This window comes from Calonectris borealis, chromosome 8 (assembly GCF_964195595.1).
Source record: "Calonectris borealis chromosome 8, bCalBor7.hap1.2, whole genome shotgun sequence".
Taxonomy (NCBI): domain Eukaryota; kingdom Metazoa; phylum Chordata; class Aves; order Procellariiformes; family Procellariidae; genus Calonectris; species Calonectris borealis.
This window is the reverse complement of record NC_134319.1, coordinates 34,620,248-34,640,156: the sequence shown is the minus strand read 5'-3', so window position 1 is coordinate 34,640,156 and position 19,909 is coordinate 34,620,248. Positions and strand designations below refer to the sequence as shown.

General features: G+C 42.0%; 1 protein-coding gene across 3 annotated transcripts; it reads left to right on the top strand.

The window, feature by feature from the left end:
* The first annotated feature begins 1,085 nt into the window (after nucleotides 1–1,085).
* On the top strand, nucleotides 1,086–19,491 carry IVNS1ABP (influenza virus NS1A binding protein). 3 transcript variants are annotated; one of them, XM_075156967.1, is made up of 15 exons: nucleotides 1,086–1,432; nucleotides 8,323–8,567; nucleotides 9,905–10,031; nucleotides 10,362–10,531; nucleotides 10,616–10,691; nucleotides 11,242–11,415; nucleotides 11,806–11,931; nucleotides 13,316–13,423; nucleotides 15,557–15,683; nucleotides 16,236–16,460; nucleotides 16,582–16,703; nucleotides 16,887–17,013; nucleotides 17,107–17,238; nucleotides 17,391–17,564; nucleotides 18,049–19,491. In XM_075156967.1, exons 3-15 carry the CDS (start codon nucleotides 9,921–9,923, stop codon nucleotides 18,300–18,302), a joined length of 1,926 nt encoding a protein of 641 aa, XP_075013068.1. In that variant the 5' UTR covers nucleotides 1,086–1,432; nucleotides 8,323–8,567; nucleotides 9,905–9,920; the 3' UTR covers nucleotides 18,303–19,491. The 3 variants fall into 3 exon arrangements, with proteins under 3 accessions (XP_075013068.1, XP_075013069.1, XP_075013070.1); XM_075156968.1 differs by lacking the exon at nucleotides 1,086–1,432 and adding an exon at nucleotides 7,642–7,907; XM_075156969.1 differs by lacking the exons at nucleotides 1,086–1,432; nucleotides 8,323–8,567; nucleotides 10,362–10,531 and having other exon boundaries at nucleotides 9,958–10,031.
* Nucleotides 19,492–19,909: the final 418 nt, after the last annotated feature.

The following is a 19,909-nucleotide window of genomic DNA, read 5'->3' as shown; positions in this document are numbered from 1 at the left end:
GCACCACGGCTATATGTCTCCAGAGATGGAGGGATTCGCGTAGGTGAGGAATATACCTATGGCTTAATGCCTCTGCTCACTTCTGATGAGGCAAGACCATTATTTTCAGTATTTTGAAGCACTTTCTGCCAGAAACCTCAGAATCATCCAACTTCAGTGTTTTGAAACATGCTTCTCTGAGATTCTGGAAGAATGTTGGAGAAATGGGTAAATATTATCATGTGTGTCATATACATTTGAGATGCTGAGGCTGTATCTAACATAATCTCCTATAGGTTTCCTAGTTTCTGACCCAGGCGGCCCCTGAAGGAGAGGAGAAAGCACACAGAAAAACAGCACGGGGCAGGTATCGCTGCCTGCCGGGTGACCTTGGTGTTTTAAATCAGGAAGCGAGCAAGGAACCTCAGACTTCATCCAGCTCCATGTTTTATTTATTACGACATTGCAGCAGCGCTCAGGGCCCCAGCCATGAATCAGAAACCCATTACGCTATCTAGCATGCAAAAACGTAACAAACAGACAAGGCTTCCAACACCCCTCATTTATCAGCAGCGATGTTTTAAAACTACTTTGCCTAGCAAGATTGGATTTAGTGTGAACAGTGCCGGGGATATTTCTCATCCAGAGGGGAAAATGCCTTTCCCAGAACGATTGAGCGGTGCTGGAGCCAGCGGCGGGAAGGAGCGCGGCCTGGCCCCCGCGCGCGCAAGGACAGGCCGCCAGGGAGAGTTTCCGGCATTAAATATGGTATTTTCTGGTAAAGCGGGTGCCTGTCTTTGTATGCAGATATGACGCCTTGAACTACCCATCCGAACGATGAGGCGAAGTCATCGCTGAGGAGAAAAGGCAATTTTTTTAATTAGAAAAACAAAATTATTAAACCAAGTGGGCTTGTGGCTGTGAGCTACAAGTAAGGAAGGCGCAAGTCCTCCCGTGCCCGCGTACCCCTCCCCTCCCCGGCCCCGAGCCCTTCCGGACCGGGCCGGTTTTCCCGCCCCGCGGCCGCTGCTGACGGCGGCGCCGCCAACGGCCGCTCCCTCAGGCGGGCGGGCCCTGCGCAGCGCCCCCTGCCGCCCGCCGCCGGCCCGCTCGGGAGCGGCGCGGCCGGACTTGTTTCTCGGCGGAGCGATGCCGGCCTGCTCAGCGCCGCCTCCCGCCCGCCCCCTCGGAGGCGGAGGGTTACGGGGCGCAGTGCGCGCCCGCGCAGGCGGTGTGGAGATCCTTCTGCTCCCGCGGCGGGTCCATCGGCGCCGTGCCCGCGCTCCGCTGCGCTCCCGTCGCCCCCCTCCTCCCTCAGCAGCGCCTCGTCTCGCTCTCCCTGCTCCCTCCGCTCACTCTTCCCGGCGGGCTGGGGCTGCGTCTCCGCGTCGGCTTCCCCCTCAGCCTGGAGGCTCCCAATATGAACAGCATCGTCTACGCTGAGAGGCACCAGGTACGGCGGGGCGGCGGCGGGCCCCAGCGGGACGTCCCGGGCGGCCGGCCCAGAGGCGGCCCGCGCCGGCTGTGAGGGGAAGGGCGGCGGCGTGGGGGGGGGGGCTGGGCAGCGATCATGAGGCCGGAGGCGGCCAGGCGCTGCGCCTTCCCGGCTCCGCCGCTCTTTGTTCCCCGCTCGGCGCTGGCGCAGGGGGTGGCGGCGGCCCGGGGCTGCTGGCGGGCGGGGTGGGCCCCGCGGCGGCGGCGGTCCCGCAGTGGCGGCCCGGCCCGTTGCACCGTGCCCTCCCCGCGCCCTCGGCTGGAGGAAGAGGAGCCGCTTTGGCTCCGCGGCGTTTCGTCGCTTATTTGGGGGCGGTTTCTCAAACGCCGGCCAAATCTCGAAGTTGCCATGCTCATCGAGGCGAAGTTGTGTAGATGGCCAGAGCTGGATTTCCTCACGGCTGCCGGCCCTCGTCCCGCGCGGGGTCGGCGGCCCTGCCGTGGCCCCGCGTGGGGACCAGCGGCTGGTGGGAATGTCGTGCAGCCCCCAGCCCCGAAAGTCAGTGTTCTCCACACGGGTGGCTGTTGTTGCAAGGTCAGGCATTGCCTGTGCGCCTTTCCAAGCGCCACGCTGCGATCGCGTAGTGGCACCTTCCTTAAACCCTTTATAGTCAGTGGGGGGAAAAGAGAATCGCAGAAATCCTGGACTTTGAGTGAAGAAAACAGCCGTTTCGGGCTGAAGAACATGTGCTGACAGCTGGTTGCCAATGTCATGACCCTCCCGGTCATCTATACCAGTTCTAGGAAATAGGAGATAATGCAGCGAACACAGTGGTTGTCAGTCCACATTAGTGCTTCTGGAAAAAGGTGATGAGAAGGGTTTTTGGGGGGGAGGGAGGGAGGGGGAGAAGTACAGTATTTTCTGCCTGCATGCACAAATTTCCAGTAGCTTTTTAGAATTTTTCAGAGGTGCTTCAAGGTAGAAAATATCTTCGCATTGGCAGCTTCACTGTTCCTTCACCCAGGATTCCCATAAACATAAAAACTGAATTGGTTGCAATTTCATGCAGGGTGGAAAGACGTGAAGAATGAAGTGACGGGCGAGGTGTCAGAGTTATTTACTAAGAGAAGGATAGCAAGACTGAGCGGTGATAGACTAGTGGGAATTCAGTATCGTGTCACTCTCCTTATTTGTCGTGGTTTGTGAAGGGGAGGATTTTTTTGTTTCCAGTGATGAGTGTGTAGATGCCACATTTATTCTCTTCTGTCAGGGATCTACAAAATAAGAAACCAAGCAGGATGTGGTGCTTTGATGGTGAGATTGGTTTAATTTTAGAAAGCGGATTTTGTAGCCACAAGCCTAACTGCTGGAGCACAGGATGCAACAGTCAGGGAATACTTTCCAGTTAGGAAACAGTACTTTAGCTGCTGTAAATAGGTCTAATTTTGTTTTCCTCAGCTTGAGTTCTTAAGGAGCAGGAGATGGTAAGAAAGGCAAAAACTGCCCAGAATGAGGGGTGGGAGACAACGACGACACACAAACAAAAAAACCACCAGTTTGCTGGTTGTGTGACAAATGTTTCAAGAACTGTGGGAAGTGTGTGTTAGTAGAAAAAAGAAACCCATATGGGGGGGGGGAGGAAGGAAAGAGCTCAGATTTTAAGAGAGTGCATGCGAGGCAGAAAGTAGAAAAAGAGGTGTAGATAAAGACTATGGCAACAACAAAAAAGTATAACGTGGAAAAGGAGAATAGGAAACGCAGAACCAGTACAGAAAGGGCACGTAATGACCAGTGCTAAGACTCAGTGAAACAGTATGTTAAAAGCGTGGGGGGATAGTATTGGAAGCGAGTACTAAATTGGCAGCTGGTGTCTTACAGCTGAGAGTTGTAGTTGAAAGAGCAGTAATATTCAAGCATAAAACCTGCTTCTCGTAAATTTTTTAAGCCTACATACATAAATGCGTGTTTGAAAGAGCTCTCTAGGCTTGCTCTTTATAGAGGACAGTCCAAGTATTACATCTTCTTGGACTGCATGGAAAAGATTTTGGAAAATGTCCATAGTACTTTTTCCTTCCCCTTCAATTCTTAACCGGTGATAGCAAATATTCTCTCCCTCTCTCCTCACTGTTGGGGTGGGAGCACAACTGAGGCTGATTTGCAGTGAAATAGAACAATTTTGTTTACAAGTCGTAGTTACTAATGAGACTAAATCTTTAGTGGAAATCAACTGAAAAGTGAATATGCGAAACAAAATTGATGTAAATTCTATGAGTCTTATTTTAAATCACTGGTGTAAAGAAGTTGAGCCTGTTTAGTGGTGTAAAGTATCTTGATATTTGTCTTCATGTTTTGCCCAAATGCAAACTCAGACATGCAAAGATCGTGTGTTTTTACCATAAATAAATGCTAACGTATGCAAGAAAATTTTTGAGGATGTCTGGTTTTATCTTCCGAAACAGGTAATGGACTCTGAGTAGTCGTAGGCGTGACCTACATTTCTTCTGAGCAGGGCTGTGAAAAGCCAGAAAGCCCACAGCAACTAGAAAGCACCAACTGTGGTGTTAAATTCCATTTTTGTTTCACTGGGTCAACAAGTGTCAATCAAGTTCCATCATTATATCAACAAGTACCGACTTTTAATCAAACGATTAAAAAGTATCTTCCCCAAGGTAGTGTTGTACTTGTGAGTTGAAGAGGTAGTACCTTAATCTGACAAAAAAGGTTGTGCAGAATTGGCACAAAGCAAGGGCTTTGTTTACTTTTTTTAATGAAATACTGCACATGGAAAGTACCAATGGACTATACTAAAGATGAGGGCTCTCAGGTAGGATGAAAAATGAACACTACTTGTGCTGTTAGGTCATGGGCAAGGTGACTTTTGCCTCAGTATGCGGCTCTGGGACCTGTCTCCTTGGTACCTCACCTGAGACCACAGCTTGTACCTCTGCTGAAAGTGGCTCTGCAGTGGAGAGTCCCAGGGCACGATAGTGGGTTTTAGATCTTGGAGAAATTCAACGGTAATCATGGTGCAGCAGGTTTTTTTTAAAAGTTGGAATGTTTTCTGCAGTGAACAACTGTTTAAAAAAAATTGGGATGAACAGATCCTAAATTCTAAACACAATTAAGAATTTTAAGTGTATTAATTATGACATTTATTTGCTCTTGTAACTGAGCTAATCATATTTCAGTAGTAGTTGCATTTGCAAGATACCTGTAAGAGGATAGTGTAGTGAAGGATGAGAAGACTTAGTATCCTTGTTATTTAGCTGAGTCTTCTTAAATGCACCTTTAAACATATATACAGTGAAATGGAAAGATGAGTTTAAAAGGGGGAAATTTCTCTTCTGGAAGTAGTTATGTGCAGCGAATTTATCTCAGAGTGTATTATGAGCTGTGTGTCTTTCATGGTCCGGTGGTACATACACGTAGCAAATGAAATTCTCAGTCTGTGCATAACAGTAAGTGTTTAGGAAACACAATTGTTAGAACACAATTATGTTTAAACCCAGTAACTGGGCAGACGTTTGAGTACTGGCATTCCTGCGTACAGCCGAATCATCAAAACACACCACGTGAATGCTTCATGGCTTCTGGCCTGCCTCAGTCCTCTGCAGTATTACATCTGGTGTGATCGACTCTTGATTGAAGGCGGTGCCTCCAGGCTCAACATCAGTGTCAGTCTTTAATATTAAAACTAGAATGGAAATCCAGAGTTTGTATATCACTTATTTTTTGCTTGATTTTAAAAATAAGTGCAGGAAATAGGCTTGCTCTCAAGTAAGAAATGGAATGTGTTGTTCCCATTCAGGAATGTTAATTCTGTAGCTTTAACATGTTTAAATAATTGCATTCTGATGGCGCTTGAAAAGTAATCATTTCAGAGGCATCAGACTTCATACTTCACCTAGTTGACAGTGATCTGTGAACGTCACACTTGGTTTAAAAAATTCAAAGTCCTGGAAAATTATAAAAAAAGCCACTGATGGTTCTCGATGTGGTGAGCTAGAAGGGAGTATAAGACAGAGGGGGAAAAAAGGTAATGACAGAGTTCTTTAGATGCTTAAAATAATTTAAGAAGGGAATTTGTTCACAGCATCTGTTCGCAGTACCTGTTTATAATCTTTAATGCAGAAAATGCAGCATTTTTGGCTTTTCATTGAATTTTGACTGATTGATTGGCTTTTGTTCTAGCAATAGTATACCAAACCAAAAAGAATGCAGAAAGTAATACATGTGCTTGTACTGTTTAATGCCATTTTGAGTAGTAATATTAGTCATGGTTCACACACAACACTGTTGAAAATTTGTGGCAATAATTAAGACGTTCAGATTCCTAGATATTCAGATTGGACAATACTACTAGGTGCATAAATGCAAAATGTGTGGTTTTGACCTCATGCACAAAGGAGGACTTTAAAAGACAAATCTTCCATTTCAGTGCAGAATTATTTTGGATGTTCTTTATAGGTCTTGAAGGTCATAAGCAAGTACATCAGGCCAAGTTAAAACACTGCACTTGAAATAAAGTTCTTCTGTTACAGCAGAACGTGACAAAACATGCCCAGAGACGTAAACTGAATGGGGATGATTCTGGAATTTAGTTGAAATTGTTTGAATAGTTGTCGTGTAACTTGAAATCTCCGCAAAGCCTCAGTACTGGTAATTAACAGCAATCCCAATGAATATTGAACAGGGGAATGCATAATATGATGCGCAAGCAGACAGATAGCCTGTTTGTCTGAACTGCGGTAGCAATATATATTTAATTTGCTTTGGTAATTATGGACCTCTACTCAGTTAACAAGAGAACTTCTTTGAGAGAGCTGGCAGTCGAGAAAAAGCTGGTTTGAAATCAATGTGAACAAGATGGATGATTTGCTGTGTGATGTGTCGCTTTCTGCTCAGAATCCAGAAAGTGGTGACTGGGTTGGTCAAAGTCTCTTTATCAGAATGGCCTGACGCTCTACTGACCACCCAGTGCACTCCTGCCTGCAACTCAGAGCTTGTCCCCCTTGATTTTCCTTTTCATATGCCTGCTGTACTTTGCATTTGGCTAGGTAAGACTAGCCATCATGTCTGGATAATTCCTAAACGGAAACAGAAGGTTTAAAACCTGAGATGATAAAGTCAGAGCTCTCTTGGTGATAATTCCCTTGTACATTCATGGATAGTCTTGATGAAGCATAACTTTCAATAGGTTCTTACAACTTTCTAAGCTAATTCATTGCAACACTTGTGTTGAAATAATACCTCTGTATCTTTGAACAACAGAATGTTTCAGTTGAGGTGAATCTTCGGGGAAAGTGTGGGCATCAGACTGTTTTCTTCTGTTTTTGAGAAGTGAAACGTTTTGATTGCTTGAAAAGGTTGAAATTGAAAAGGTTATACCAGTTGTATCAACAAGAGAAGAAGTGTTGACTTCCAAATGCTTAGTTAAATAATATTTGGTAAATAGAGCTTGATTACAGTTTCGTAAGTTGCCTGTAGGATTATAAAAAGAACATACATTTACTCTATGGAGATTTTTTCCTAGCAAAGTGTGCTGATGTTAAAATATGTTGTAGAAAGTTGTAGTCCCTGGGATACTGTTCCTGTAGTCCTCCCTGTACCTGAGGGGGTACTATATTACAGGCAGTTACCACTGCTGCTCTGGAGCAGTTGTTTCCTTCTTTATGTATGTGTTTGTGTCTGTTCTAGTAGCCAACTTAATTAACGTTATCTGCTGGCTGAAACGCTCTGTCTTCAGGGTTGCAGGAAGCTGTTAAAGGACAGAAGCAGTTTTCCTGTGGAGCTGGTATGTTGTGGGATAATGCCCCCTGCCGCTCTTGAGAATCAGCCTCCCGCCTGAGCCGCTGATATACTTAGAGACCAAGGGAGGTACAGTTCCTGCCAAAACGATCCCGTGCATAAGCGCTGGCCAAGCGGTAGGGCCGCAAGGCTCTCTTGCCTACAACGTAGGTGACTTTTAATTTTTGACGTGGAGAAGCGAGCTGCACCTATTTTTAGGAAACCTGATTGCCAATGTGGCATTTAATCTGTAGATACAAATATAGTTTTGGAACTGCAGTGGGGAACTCAAGTGGATGAAGTGATCAATGTTTTCCTGAGGTGGCATCAGGGTCATGGAAAGTTCCACACTGGGTATTTGTTGCCTGTTCCCTCCCTACTGCTGCTCCTCCTCCTCTTCTCCCCTCCCTGAAAAAGCCCGGCATAAACAGCCCACCCGCATGCAGAATCCCAACAAAGCTACCCCAGTCTGCACTGCCAGTGCAGAACTTGACTAGAACTTAACAGATTCTGTTTGCAGGGTAGCAAAGAGACTTTTTCTCAAAGAAAGTTATCATCGAAATAGTGATTTCTGACTGCATAATTTTTTTTGGAAGTACTGGAGACATGCCCAGTCATTTCAGACATGTCCTTAATCCGTCTTCAGTCCATTTTAGGCATTCAGTAGAAGAAGGATATAAGTAGCTGAGTACAGGAAAAGCAAAAGGTAGGAGGCATGTGGATTGGTTTCTTTCTTAAAATTTTGTCATTTTTGTTGTGTAACTTAAGAGTTATATACTTGTGTAAGCAAGCAATAATGATCTAGATATAGGAAGTGCTGAAGGTTAGAGTTAGTAAGGAATTATCTAAAAATGGGGTTCAGCTGTTTTAACTTTTTCTCTAAGCACTAATTTAGCCACTTTCTTGTCTTTGTGGGTATAAAAATGATGTGGTTGATCTCTTGTTAGGCACGAGAATGTATTGATGTCGATATGGATGTTCTCAGGCTGTTTCCTTTTTGTGAAGAAAAACTTGTTTGTTTGGGTCAGGAACTTCTACTTCATGAGACTATTAAAGTTTCATCTGAAATACATGGTAGTACTATCTATTGTCCTTACTTGATAACTTCTCCTTTATTGCAGATTATGATGCATGATTATCACAGAAGAAATTCATGTCTATAGCTCTTAAGGACTTGATTACATCATCTTCAAGCCTGATAGTTTTGGAATCCATATTGCAGCTGAAAGGCACGTCTGCTTTTGCATTTCAACAAACATCTTCCCTGTCAGAAGATACTGAAACTGAAGTGCTCTCTTTTAACAGTGATACCATTGGATTATTTTAAGATCTCCCAGTTAAAAATTTACAGTAATATATTTGCTAGGTAAGTTGATACTGTTAGCTGCGTATACAATAGTTAATAGTTTTGCTGAAATTCTGCAGCCTTAAAACCTTGCTGTCCTTTTTTTAATAAAACATAACAAATGGAAGTGTATATAAATGGATAATAATCTTTGTAAGTAAGATTATTGTTGCCAGTTTAGGGTCAAATGCTTTCAGTAGTAAATGAATTTAAAATAAACGGATTACCACTAGGATTATTTTGTGTGGGGCTTGCTATTTTTATTACTGATTTTTGCTATCCACTCCTTCTGTTTTGGGTGTTTTCTTGTTTAGTCTGATCTTGAGAATTTTCTTAAACTTCAGATGGAAATATAAATTGTTGCTGGTAACATTAGTAGCATCCCACATATTCTTTCCTCTAAAATCATTGAGGAAAGTATACTTTTATATTGCTAACATACTCGTGTTAGCAGCTCAAACGTATAAAATTTTTTTTTTTTTTTTTGTAATTATTATTTCAAATTCATTAGGTCACCTCAGGGTCATATTTTACTATTTTGAAGATAGCTTCCTATTTGTAAAGTGGACTTTTCCTAAAAGTGCTTAGCTAAAAAGAGAATCAATTGAATGACCTATAAAATAGCCTCCAAATACAAAACTTAGTTTCCTGAAGTTATTTTTCCAGTTTTGGTCCAATTTACCTGAGGTGGTATGTTTATATATGGGCAAGATCCTCAGGAGAAGTTGTTTTTAGCTTCGTGATGACTTAAAGTACATGGTCATTGTTCATAATGTATATAATTCTATCTATTTTGTTGGAGCTAATGTTCTTTCATGACTTCCAGCTACTGTAAAATATTTAATTAAATCATTACTCATAAAATTAAACAAAAAATTATTTCCATGGCTATTCTCCTACTTCACTAGTTACTTTAAATTCTCAGTTCTTATTTTTCAATGTAGCTGGTATTTTGGTCTGTGCAAAAAAATGAAGCTGACCAGTATGACAGATTTCGTGCAGTGAGCAGAAAATAGCGATGAATCTACCAAATCTGATCTTTATAGAGGGGAATAAAGCTTCTTGTGTAATCCAGTGGACCTAGCACAGGTTCAGCATGTAGTTTTGGGGTTGGTACCTACTGAAGTGTGGATAAGTTAAAAGTTGTAGCCTCACTCTTTGAAAATCATTAATCCAGTCAATCCAAAGGATTGTTGGCAACATGTACTCATCAGCAGTACTACTCTTCTAGGCTTTTTTTTGAGATGGATTTTTATTTTTGATTCCCCATGAATGTTTGTTTGCCAACAATGTGCTAATAGTACTTCTATACTGAAGCAAAATGTTGTATCTCTAAACTTCATACATTCTGTTTTCAGCCAGACCAACACCAAAATGATTCCTAATGGGTATTTGATGTTTGAAGATGAAAACTTCATCGAGTCATCTGTTGCCAAACTAAATGCCTTACGTAAAAGTGGCCAGTTCTGCGATGTCCGTCTCCAGGTAACTTTTTTCTGAGTATAATGGTTGAATGCGGTGGGTTTTTTGTTACACCGTGTAATGCTATGTGCCTCATTGATTGTGAGACATGGGATTTTAGAATCTGATTTTTCTGAAAAATGCACACTTTTTAAAAAAAAAAAAATCAGATATACTGTGAGAGAAGCGACACTAACGTTTTTTTCAGCTGACGTAAATTGGAGACTATTGATCTGAAAAATTGATTTGAACTGTGACATTCACTTGAGTAGGCCTTTATACTATTATAATACACAAACGTACTTTAAAAAAATTCTTACCAGCATGTGGGTTTTATTTGTGTTTTAAATAAAGGTATGTGGACATGAGATGTTGGCGCACCGAGCCGTACTAGCTTGCTGCAGTCCCTACCTGTTTGAAATCTTCAATAGTGATAGTGATTCTCATGGAATTTCCCATGTTAAATTCGATGATCTCAATCCAGAAGCTGTTGAAGTTCTGTTGAACTATGCCTATACTGCTCAGTAAGTAGTTTTCACAGAAGCTAGAGAGAGTAGGTTTTAATTTAAAAAGTCAAAATAATGAAGATAATTTTTTTTTTTTAATAGGTTAAAAGCTGATAAAGAACTGGTGAAAGATGTATACTCTGCAGCAAAGAAGTTGAAGATGGAGAGAGTTAAGCAGGTACAATTCTCAGCGCTTCCGGAAGTCCGTTCTGCTTTCTCAGGCTGACAGCGTTATGCTTTCTGGTGTTAATGAGACAAAAAATGATGATTCTGCGGTGGTGATGTGCTTAGTTGTGTTGGGAGGCATAATCAAACCTGTAAATCTGTGGCAGTAATATGTGAAAAAAGAATAATCCACACGCTGCTGAACATAGTTTGGTAGAGCTTGACTTTAGAACTTACTCTTGCCACGTATGGGGATACGTTTGACAAGGGAATTGGGATTCTTATCTTCACTTGACTGCAGATAAACAGTTTTGAATAGGCATTCAATAGAAAAGCATGGGGTCAATGTATGTGTGAGTAGCTTTCGAATGTGTATGACTTTTTTCTTTTATTCCTATGGAAGGCAACGTTTCATTTACAGCTCTAGCACAGGGTGGGGAATGACAACAGACAGTCACTATCTGCAGTTAGAAAACAGCTGTGCTGTATGTTGGGGTGGATAATTTAAACATATAAAAATCTGGTCTACTTGTAAACTAAGATGCAGCCTTTTTTCTTAAAAGGTTTGTGGTGACTACTTGCTGTCCAAGATGGATGTTCAGAGCTGCATCTCTTACCGAAACTTTGCAAGTTGTATGGGAGACTCGCGTTTGTTGAACAAGATCGATGGCTACATTCAGGAACATCTTTTACAGATTTCAGAACAGGAAGAATTTCTCAAACTTCCACGGTTAAAGGTTAGCTTAAGTTTGTAGACTTCCTTCTGGTACATGACTTCCAAAAAGCAACGCAAGGAGCAATCATTATGGCTTCCTTTATGGGAGTAGGAAAACTCGGTATACTGACTCTTACCAACAACGTGAAAATTCTGCATCTGTATAATATTCATGCTACTCTGAACCTTAACTGTAGAGAATACATACTGTCATCCTTTCTAAGCATAAAAGATAACTGCAGCTGTACTTAAATGTGCTTCCTAGTTTCAGTGATATAGGCTGAAAGCTCCTTGTAGATGGTGTTTGCTCTGCGGTGAAGTGAGAGTAATGCTTACTGTGTAAAGTACAGTATGCTACAAATACAAGGGTAATGCCTGTAGAGTAAATAATCCTTTCCTCTTCTAATTCAAGCTTGAAGTAATGCTGGAAGACAATGTTGGCCTACCCAGCAATGGCAAATTGTACACAAAGGTAATCAACTGGGTACAGCGCAGCATCTGGGAGAACGGAGACAGCCTGGAAGATCTAATGGAAGAGGTTAGTCTTTAAGAAAATGGGATTAAACATCTTTTCTTAAAAAAAAAAAAGTCAATATGAAGGATGATCCCTTTTTCTTTTTTTTTTTTTTTATTTTTTCACTTTTTTAACTATGACCCTAAAGAATTTAAATTTTGCTGTAGGTACCCCTAAGCTGAGAAACTGGGGGGGTGTTCAGGTGAGCTGAATGAACTGTTCAGTCTGGTCTTCCGCTTTCCTTTTTTGCTCACTATGTGCTGTATAGTAACCTCAAAGTGGCATGTATCTTGCTTTAGAATTGGGGAGGTGGTACTGAAACTTGCCGTAGATTCGTGATGTTTTCCTTTGCAGGTTTTGCTTGTAAATGCAAAGTAGGTAAAAGCTTCTAATGGTTGTTCCTCCCCATTGATTTATCTCCCCATAGGTTTATTAACAAAACTAGGATACCAAGGCTGAAGAACCAAGAAGAAACCTCAAGTGTATTGACACGTACAGAAGCAGCAGTCCTGCCCCAGTTCTCCTAAGAAAATCCGCTGTGGGCAGAGAACGATGATGATGATTTAATGGTGTTTACTTACTCCTTTACAGGATACATTATTTTGAAAGTTGTGTGTTATTAAATGGCTTTACTCATGAATACTAATACTAGATGTAGCCTGGGCAGTGTTTAATGGAAAAATTAGTGGGGAGTCTAAATTTTTAATTGGCTAGAGAAAATGGACTTTACAAAAACCCATGAAACATCAAAATTTTCCCAGTTTGTTATTACAAGCACGATAGACCTTCAGCAACACTTGTATAGGCAAAAGTACATGTTGACGCTGTCGTATATTCTCAAGTGTGTATTTCCTCTTGGAAAAATTCATTTTAAAAGCTTTGATCATGTTGAAATTCAGATGCATTTCACTGAAACAGTTGCATCTGATGTTTGGTTGTGGACAACAGTTTCCTCCAGAACTTAAATTTGTGTTGTCTTCCCTCATTCCCATACCTTTTTTTTAGAGTCCACTGTTGGCTTCTCTTTAACTTTTTTTGATCGAGATAAATATGTGTATTTTTCAAAGCAGAAAACTTGTTTGCGGGGATAACGAAAATGCTTGCATGAGATTGTGAATTTGTGTAATTCTGCAAATTAATGTGCCTTTTGCTTGTCTAATGTTTCTGTGCTGGAAAAACAGTAGAAGTCCTTGGAAAACGAAGATTTCTCTCAAGCTGAGAAAGTAAGGAGCCTTCATCCAATGTTTGAAGATTGCCACCATGACATCTGCTTCCTTTTAGTTTTGTCATTCTGCTAGATTGAGATGAGATGACGAGAAGTATGCTGGCGACTGCCTTTTGTAATCTGCCTGTAGCTAAGTAGCAATGGAGACAGTACCACATGGGTATTCTGTTGTTGTTTTTGCAGGTTCAAACGCTGTACTACTCAGCTGATCACAAGCTGCTTGATGGAAATCTGCTAGATGGACAGGCTGAGGTGTATGGCAGTGATGATGACCACATTCAGTTTGTGCAGGTACAAATTGCAGACAGTCTGAGGTAACCCCAGATAGACTGGAGCAGTTTACAGCACACCTGAAGTCTTGCGTTACTGTAGCAGAGAAAGTAGCAGTAGCTTTAATGGAGAAATACATGACGAGAAAGTATCTTTCTCGAAACTGCTGGAGGCGATGATTTAGTCTCTGCTTCCGGTTTTTCGGCAGACTGACTAAGCCTTTGCAAAACGGAGTGCTTTAGGTTTCGCTTCAAAATAAATCTTAGGCTGTTAGAAGAAAGAAGAGGTAGAAAAGCAGTCAGCTGTAGCAAGTCAGCTGTGGCTTTGTAGAGATACTCAAGGGACTGTAAAGAATCACGGACTGCTTGGCTTGCAGTGGAGAATGGCTGATGTGTCTGTTAAATTTTGGCACAGGAAAAGATTCCAGACATAAGTTCTAATCCTTCAGCTGCCAGCATCCATTTCTTTTGTTCAGCTGCACTGGTAATGTGCAGGAGAGATTTTAAAAAGGAACAGTAGGTAACTTCTGATCTAGAGATAGCCGATGCTTTGACTGTGTACAAATCGGTCTTGTGCTTTTTGAGATGATGATTTTTTTTTTTTTTTTGTTCTAGCCAGATATAATAATTCTCAACTCCACAGCTTAGCACAATGGAGGCTGTTTAAGAAACAAAGAATAAACAAGGGCTAATAGATGTAAATTATCAATTGCTTTATAAAAATCAAGATTGTTTAAATTCACTGAGTTAAAATATCACAATATATTTGCTTCTAACTCGTAACAGTGGAATGTGCTGATACAAAAGTGTACTTCTTGAAATTTTTAGCTAATGTCTATGTAAAACACTTTTCATCCCGGAACATGGATTTTAGAAGTGAAAAGAGAGGAAAATGAAAAGCCAGCTAATTTTCCAGTTTCTTAATTGTTTTGAGTAAGCCTTCACAGACTTCACCACCTTTGGATACTACTCCTTGTAATACTTAGAAGCTAAGAGGTGAACGTTCAGAAAGTTCATTTTTAGAAATAAGGCCAAGAGTTCTCAACTTCTTGTTTTAAATCCTTTCTGATAATAAGAATTGCCAACTTTAGAAATTCAAAACAGTTGAGAGAATTAACACCAGAAACCCATAGATGACAGTCCTGGAAAAAGCATAACTTTTAAATTTTTGAATTATGAAAGTTTGTAATTTCTGTGACTGTCAAGGCAATGTAAGGGTAAGGGAATAAGCTGTTAATTGGATGAAGGTTCAGAAATAACAAAAATGCTATCCACAAATGAATTGGTTTTCATGCTGAGTGGAGTTATAGCTGTCAAACTCGTGTGTGTAAGGTTATCTGTGAGTTAGATGATATATTTCAGAAGTCTTATGACAGTTTCCATGGAGATCAGACTCCAGGGAACTGTGCAAGCATTGCAGACGTGATACTGTGGTCGTAAACTTTGCTCCTAAACAGGATAGACAATGTTAACTTTTTGTGGTTGATTCTTATGATTCAGAAAAAGCCTGAACAACCCAACCAACTGTGCAGTGTAGTCTGAAATCTGAAATTTTGGGTTTTTTCTTAATTGAGCAAAATAATGTAAGCTACAGCATAAATTTAATTGAAGAAGAAAAGAAAGCAGAAATGTCCTGTTAGTGGGAAGTATCAAGGGAGTAAAATCCAAGAAACAGCTAATCTGAGCACAGAGAGGAACTGAGGCGAAATTAATTTGTCTTCAGGGAATGAAGAGAATAAGTTCATTCACTTCCAAATAGCGTTATATAATTAACTCCAGTTCCAGAAGCAGAGCTTGCGAGTGAGTCTTCTATTTGTAGATCAGTTCTCTCCAAATGGGTGTAGGTTTTTGTTTACACTTGAAAGTCCTGTAACGCATACTCTCTTCTAGGAATTTGACCCGATTTCTAGTCAGACACCAGCAGCGTAACGGTGCGGTCACAGGATGAAATGAGTACCAAGATAAGATGTCGGGTGGATTTTGGCCACTGTTGCTGAGTAGGCGAGATGTTCTGTTGAAGATTTAGGTGTGCTATAAATGATGCTCTGCGGAGGTGGTAGACGAAGTGTTCTCTTGAATAGTTATGCATTAGCTCAGAGAAGCAAAGGTAGAAGGTCTCTGGCTAGGTTTCTGTAGCTGCCTTTTGATTTTGCAGAAGAAGCCACCACGTGAGAATGATCACAAGCAGATTAGTAGCAGCTCCTCTGGAAGTCTTTCTCCAAGTGCTACTGTTCAGAGTCCTAAACACGAGTGGAAAATCATTGCTTCAGAGAAGACGTCAAGTGAGTAACTGGGGCAGGGTTTGTCTAAAAGATGCGTCTGGTATTACGTACCTACCACCTCCCACTCCCATGGGATTTCCTTCAACATCTGTAAGAAATGCAGAAGTGCTTTTTCTTACTGATGATGCGAGTCAAGTAATTGGCCCAGTAATTTGTGGGATGTTTCTGACGTAACTGGGGCCAAACTGAGATCACTTACATCTTGATTCCTTATCGACAGGGCCATCCCAAATCCCCTGGTGTGTATAATTTACCCAGAAAGTCCTAAGGAGATAGGCAGTCTCTGATTAATTAACAGAGCTATTCGCTCTGTGCGTGCGAGGAAACTGTCTCCTAGCACATCTTAGATTGCTGTCTTTATGTCCTTTGAGTGCTAAATTAATCATCTAAAATGCGTATTTTTCAGTAACTAGGCTAACACTTGGAACCAGTAACCAGAAAAAATATAAAGTTTTCACGCTTACAAGGGGAGAAGCCTAATCAGAAGACCCTAGCTGGCATTCACCTAAAATTTTATTATACTGGTGGTCTCTCCTTGTCTCCTGACGACAGGTAACACCTACCTGTGTCTTGCTGTCCTGGATGGTGTGCTGTGTGTGATATTCCTGCACGGCCGTAACAGCCCTCAGAGCTCTCCCACGAGCACGCCACGACTGCTGAAGAGCCTGAGTTTTGAGCTTCAACCAAATGATATCATAGAGAAGCCCATGTCTCCGATGCAGTACGCTCGTTCGGGGCTGGGCACAGCTGAACTTAACGGCAAGCTAATCGCTGCAGGTAAGGGAAACGGTAACAACAGTGGCTTCTTAACTGTGTAGGCTCTGTTAGAGTCAGCCTTCGTCAGCATGAAAGCAGTTGGTCTTTGGAAATGTGATCTCACCTGACCTTTTGCTTTCAGGTGGGTATAACAGAGAGGAGTGTTTGCGCACAGTGGAATGCTACGATCCGCAAAAGGACACTTGGACTTTCATTGCACCGATGAGAACACCGAGAGCTCGATTCCAGATGGCAGTTTTAATGGTGTGTGGTGGGTGGAGGTCAGATGAAGTGTGACGTTGTGTAAATATAGGGGGGACAGACGTGGCAACCTCTACAAACTGGTAACAGAAGTTGCTTAACTGTAGTTACACCGTTACCAAAGTGCTAGTGATTTGAATTGTTGTGTGCTTAGATGTGAAGAAGGTATGTGTTTTTTCCATTTAGGGGCAGCTCTATGTTGTGGGTGGATCAAACGGTCACTCAGATGACCTGAGCTGTGGAGAAATGTATGAGCCAGAAATAGATGACTGGACTCCTGTTCCGGAGCTGAGAACCAATCGCTGCAATGCAGGTAACACATCTGCAGTGGATCGACTGTTGTGTGTTTTTTTTTTTTAATTTATTCATTTATTAGCTTACTTATTATACTTTCCTGTATGAATAGGAGTATGTGCCCTGAATGGAAAACTGTACATTGTTGGTGGTTCAGATCCTTATGGCCAAAAGGGACTTAAGAACTGTGATGTGTTTGATCCTGTAACAAAATCTTGGACAAGCTGTGCTCCCCTTAACATCCGTAAGTTTGCTGTGTAGTTTGGGAGGGAGGGGGAAAAGGGCGATTGCAAAACTGCAGGTTTAAAACCGAACAAAAAAACTGTTTAAACTTCAGCTGCTATTGCTAGTGCGTGACTTCTGTGCTGGGCTGTAACTCCCGGGGTTTGATTGTAGGGAGACATCAGTCTGCAGTGTGCGAGCTGGGTGGATATTTATACATAATTGGAGGAGCAGAATCGTGGAACTGCCTGAATAGCGTGGAGCGCTACAATCCAGAGAACAACACTTGGACCCTGATTGCGCCCATGAACGTGGCTCGACGAGGAGCGGGAGTGGCTGTTCATGACGGTAGGCTTCCGCGGGCTTAAGCAACCCCTTGTGCTTGATGAATTTTCATGCTAAGCTATGACGCAAGTAGAACACAAAGCTGTGTTCCTTCTCAGGGAGGAAACAGTACAGTAAGAACCTGGCTCTATGCCTCCAATTTTAATTAAAAACTGTAGCCAGAAACCCAAAAAACCTCATTTTTGTTTTGGGGCATTCGTCCCCACCTCTTTCTTTTCAAAACCTCACCAGGCAGCTTCCAGCGCTGCATTTGTTTGAATTTGGACTTTGCACTTACCCTGAAATAATTTCCAGTTGGCTGTAATGATCAAGAGACCCAAAGCAGGTCGATGCCGTAACTTCAAACCTTGACTTAAGGCAAAGGTTTCTGGCAGAAAACCTGAAGTTCCCTTGTTCTGGCTTAGTTTGTCTCCCCGGGAAGGAGGCTGTGTTTGGCGACACAGCTGGTGCTTAGCAGTGAAACATTGGCTTTGTTTCCTTTTGATAGGAAAACTCTTTGTTGGTGGCGGCTTTGATGGCTCTCACGCGGTGAGCTGCGTGGAGATGTACGACCCTGCCAAGAACGAGTGGAAGATGATGGGCAGTATGACTACTGCGAGGAGCAACGCCGGCATTACGACAGTGGCAAACACTATTTATGCAGTTGGGGGATTTGATGGCAATGAATTCTTGAACACGGTTGAAGTCTACAATCCAGAGTCAAACGAATGGAGCCCCTACACAAAAATTTACAAGTTTTAAGTGAATTAAATTCCCTTTTCAAACTAACAGGCTTAGTGATGTAATTGTGTTTTAGTAGAGGTACACATGTGAATAGGGTTGGGGAGGGCATAGATGTTGCCAACAGCAACACAGAGCTTTTGCATATTGCATATTAATGTGCTGTACATATTTGTTTTGGAAAGAGTATCAAGATGAAGGGTTTTTTGTGTATCTTTAGAACTTGTTTTAGGGTTGTTTTTTTTAAGATTTTGAAGATAATGCAAGAGAAACTGGACTGGGCATATCACTTTAGGAGCTTCCCCCAGTGTTTGTTTTGTCACTTTGCACATTAAATGACTTTTCCTGTAGGATGTGTTCTTGGGGCAGGAAGTGTAAGGTTTAGGGGGGATCATTTTATTTTTTTTTCATCAGGCCTTGTTTTCCTTCGGTAACTGGAACAATCTGTAACAAGAAGCCTTATTTAAATAGATATAATGGCTATTTTTTTTATTAAAAAAAGCTGACATGCCTGCCAATACCTTATCTTTTATGACTGCCTTTTTATAACAGTTTTTATATACTCAGCAGAGTATTTTATCTGTTGATGTGAAAATGGCAGATAAATGGTTATTGAAGCAAAGAGACAACCTTGGAGTTCATAGAGACTGAGTGGGAGAACTGATGTACCACTGTACGTGAGCTTCTGAGCTTTGGCCTCTGCTACAATACTGTAACTTAGTACGCAACACGCTCGTTAGGGCTGAATGGAGTTTCTGAACATAACATAGCTGTGACTTTGTAGGATGGGAAAATTATTTTGGCTCCAAATATTTTGACAAAAATTCAGAGGGTGCTTTCTGTACAGCAGCTTTGTTACTATGGGTGAGCTAACGTTTGTAAAACAAAAACTTCCGTGTGGGGTTTTTAAACTCTTGCCAGTTGGCAATGAAAATGTATTCATCTGATTAGTAACTGTCTTAAGTTTATTTTTCTAATATTACAAGCTGAAAGTGTGATAGAACATGAATAACTTGAGTTTGTATGTGCTCATAGTACTATGTTTTAGTTCACTTTCTCTATTCATACGGATAAAACGTCGGTTAGGATGACTTGGTGTCTAACGTGTAGTGCTGCACATCTAACTCCGGGTGCCAAAGCTAGCACGGACTGCTTGCTGCTGATGCAAACACATTAAAGGTACCTTCTGGGAAATCCCTGCACCACAGGATCGCTGTGATGTGTCTTTGTGTCCTTTTCTTTAACCAGACAGTTTCTGACATTAAAACAGACATTTCAAATGTATGCAGGTTTAAGACAAAGTAGGTATTTAACTGCCCCTGCTCCAGCTCAAGTTTGGGCTGAGTAGAAACTCTTGCAAGAGACTTGATCTGCTCCTTCAGCTGTGCTCCTCAGCATGAATCAAGTGGCTTTGGGAAATGAAGCCACCAGTGATGGCGCTCATTGCAGTCACCAGTCTTAGTCTACTGCTTTGATTCAGGTCTTAATGAACTACAGCTGCCTGATCCCAACACTAGTGCCAGACCTCTGCCACAGGGCCTAGTCCTGCCCGAGCGGGGCCTGAGCAGACCACTGCACCTACACACCGGGGCAAAGTACCGGTGGTTCCAGGCTGTGCAGCTGGGTGT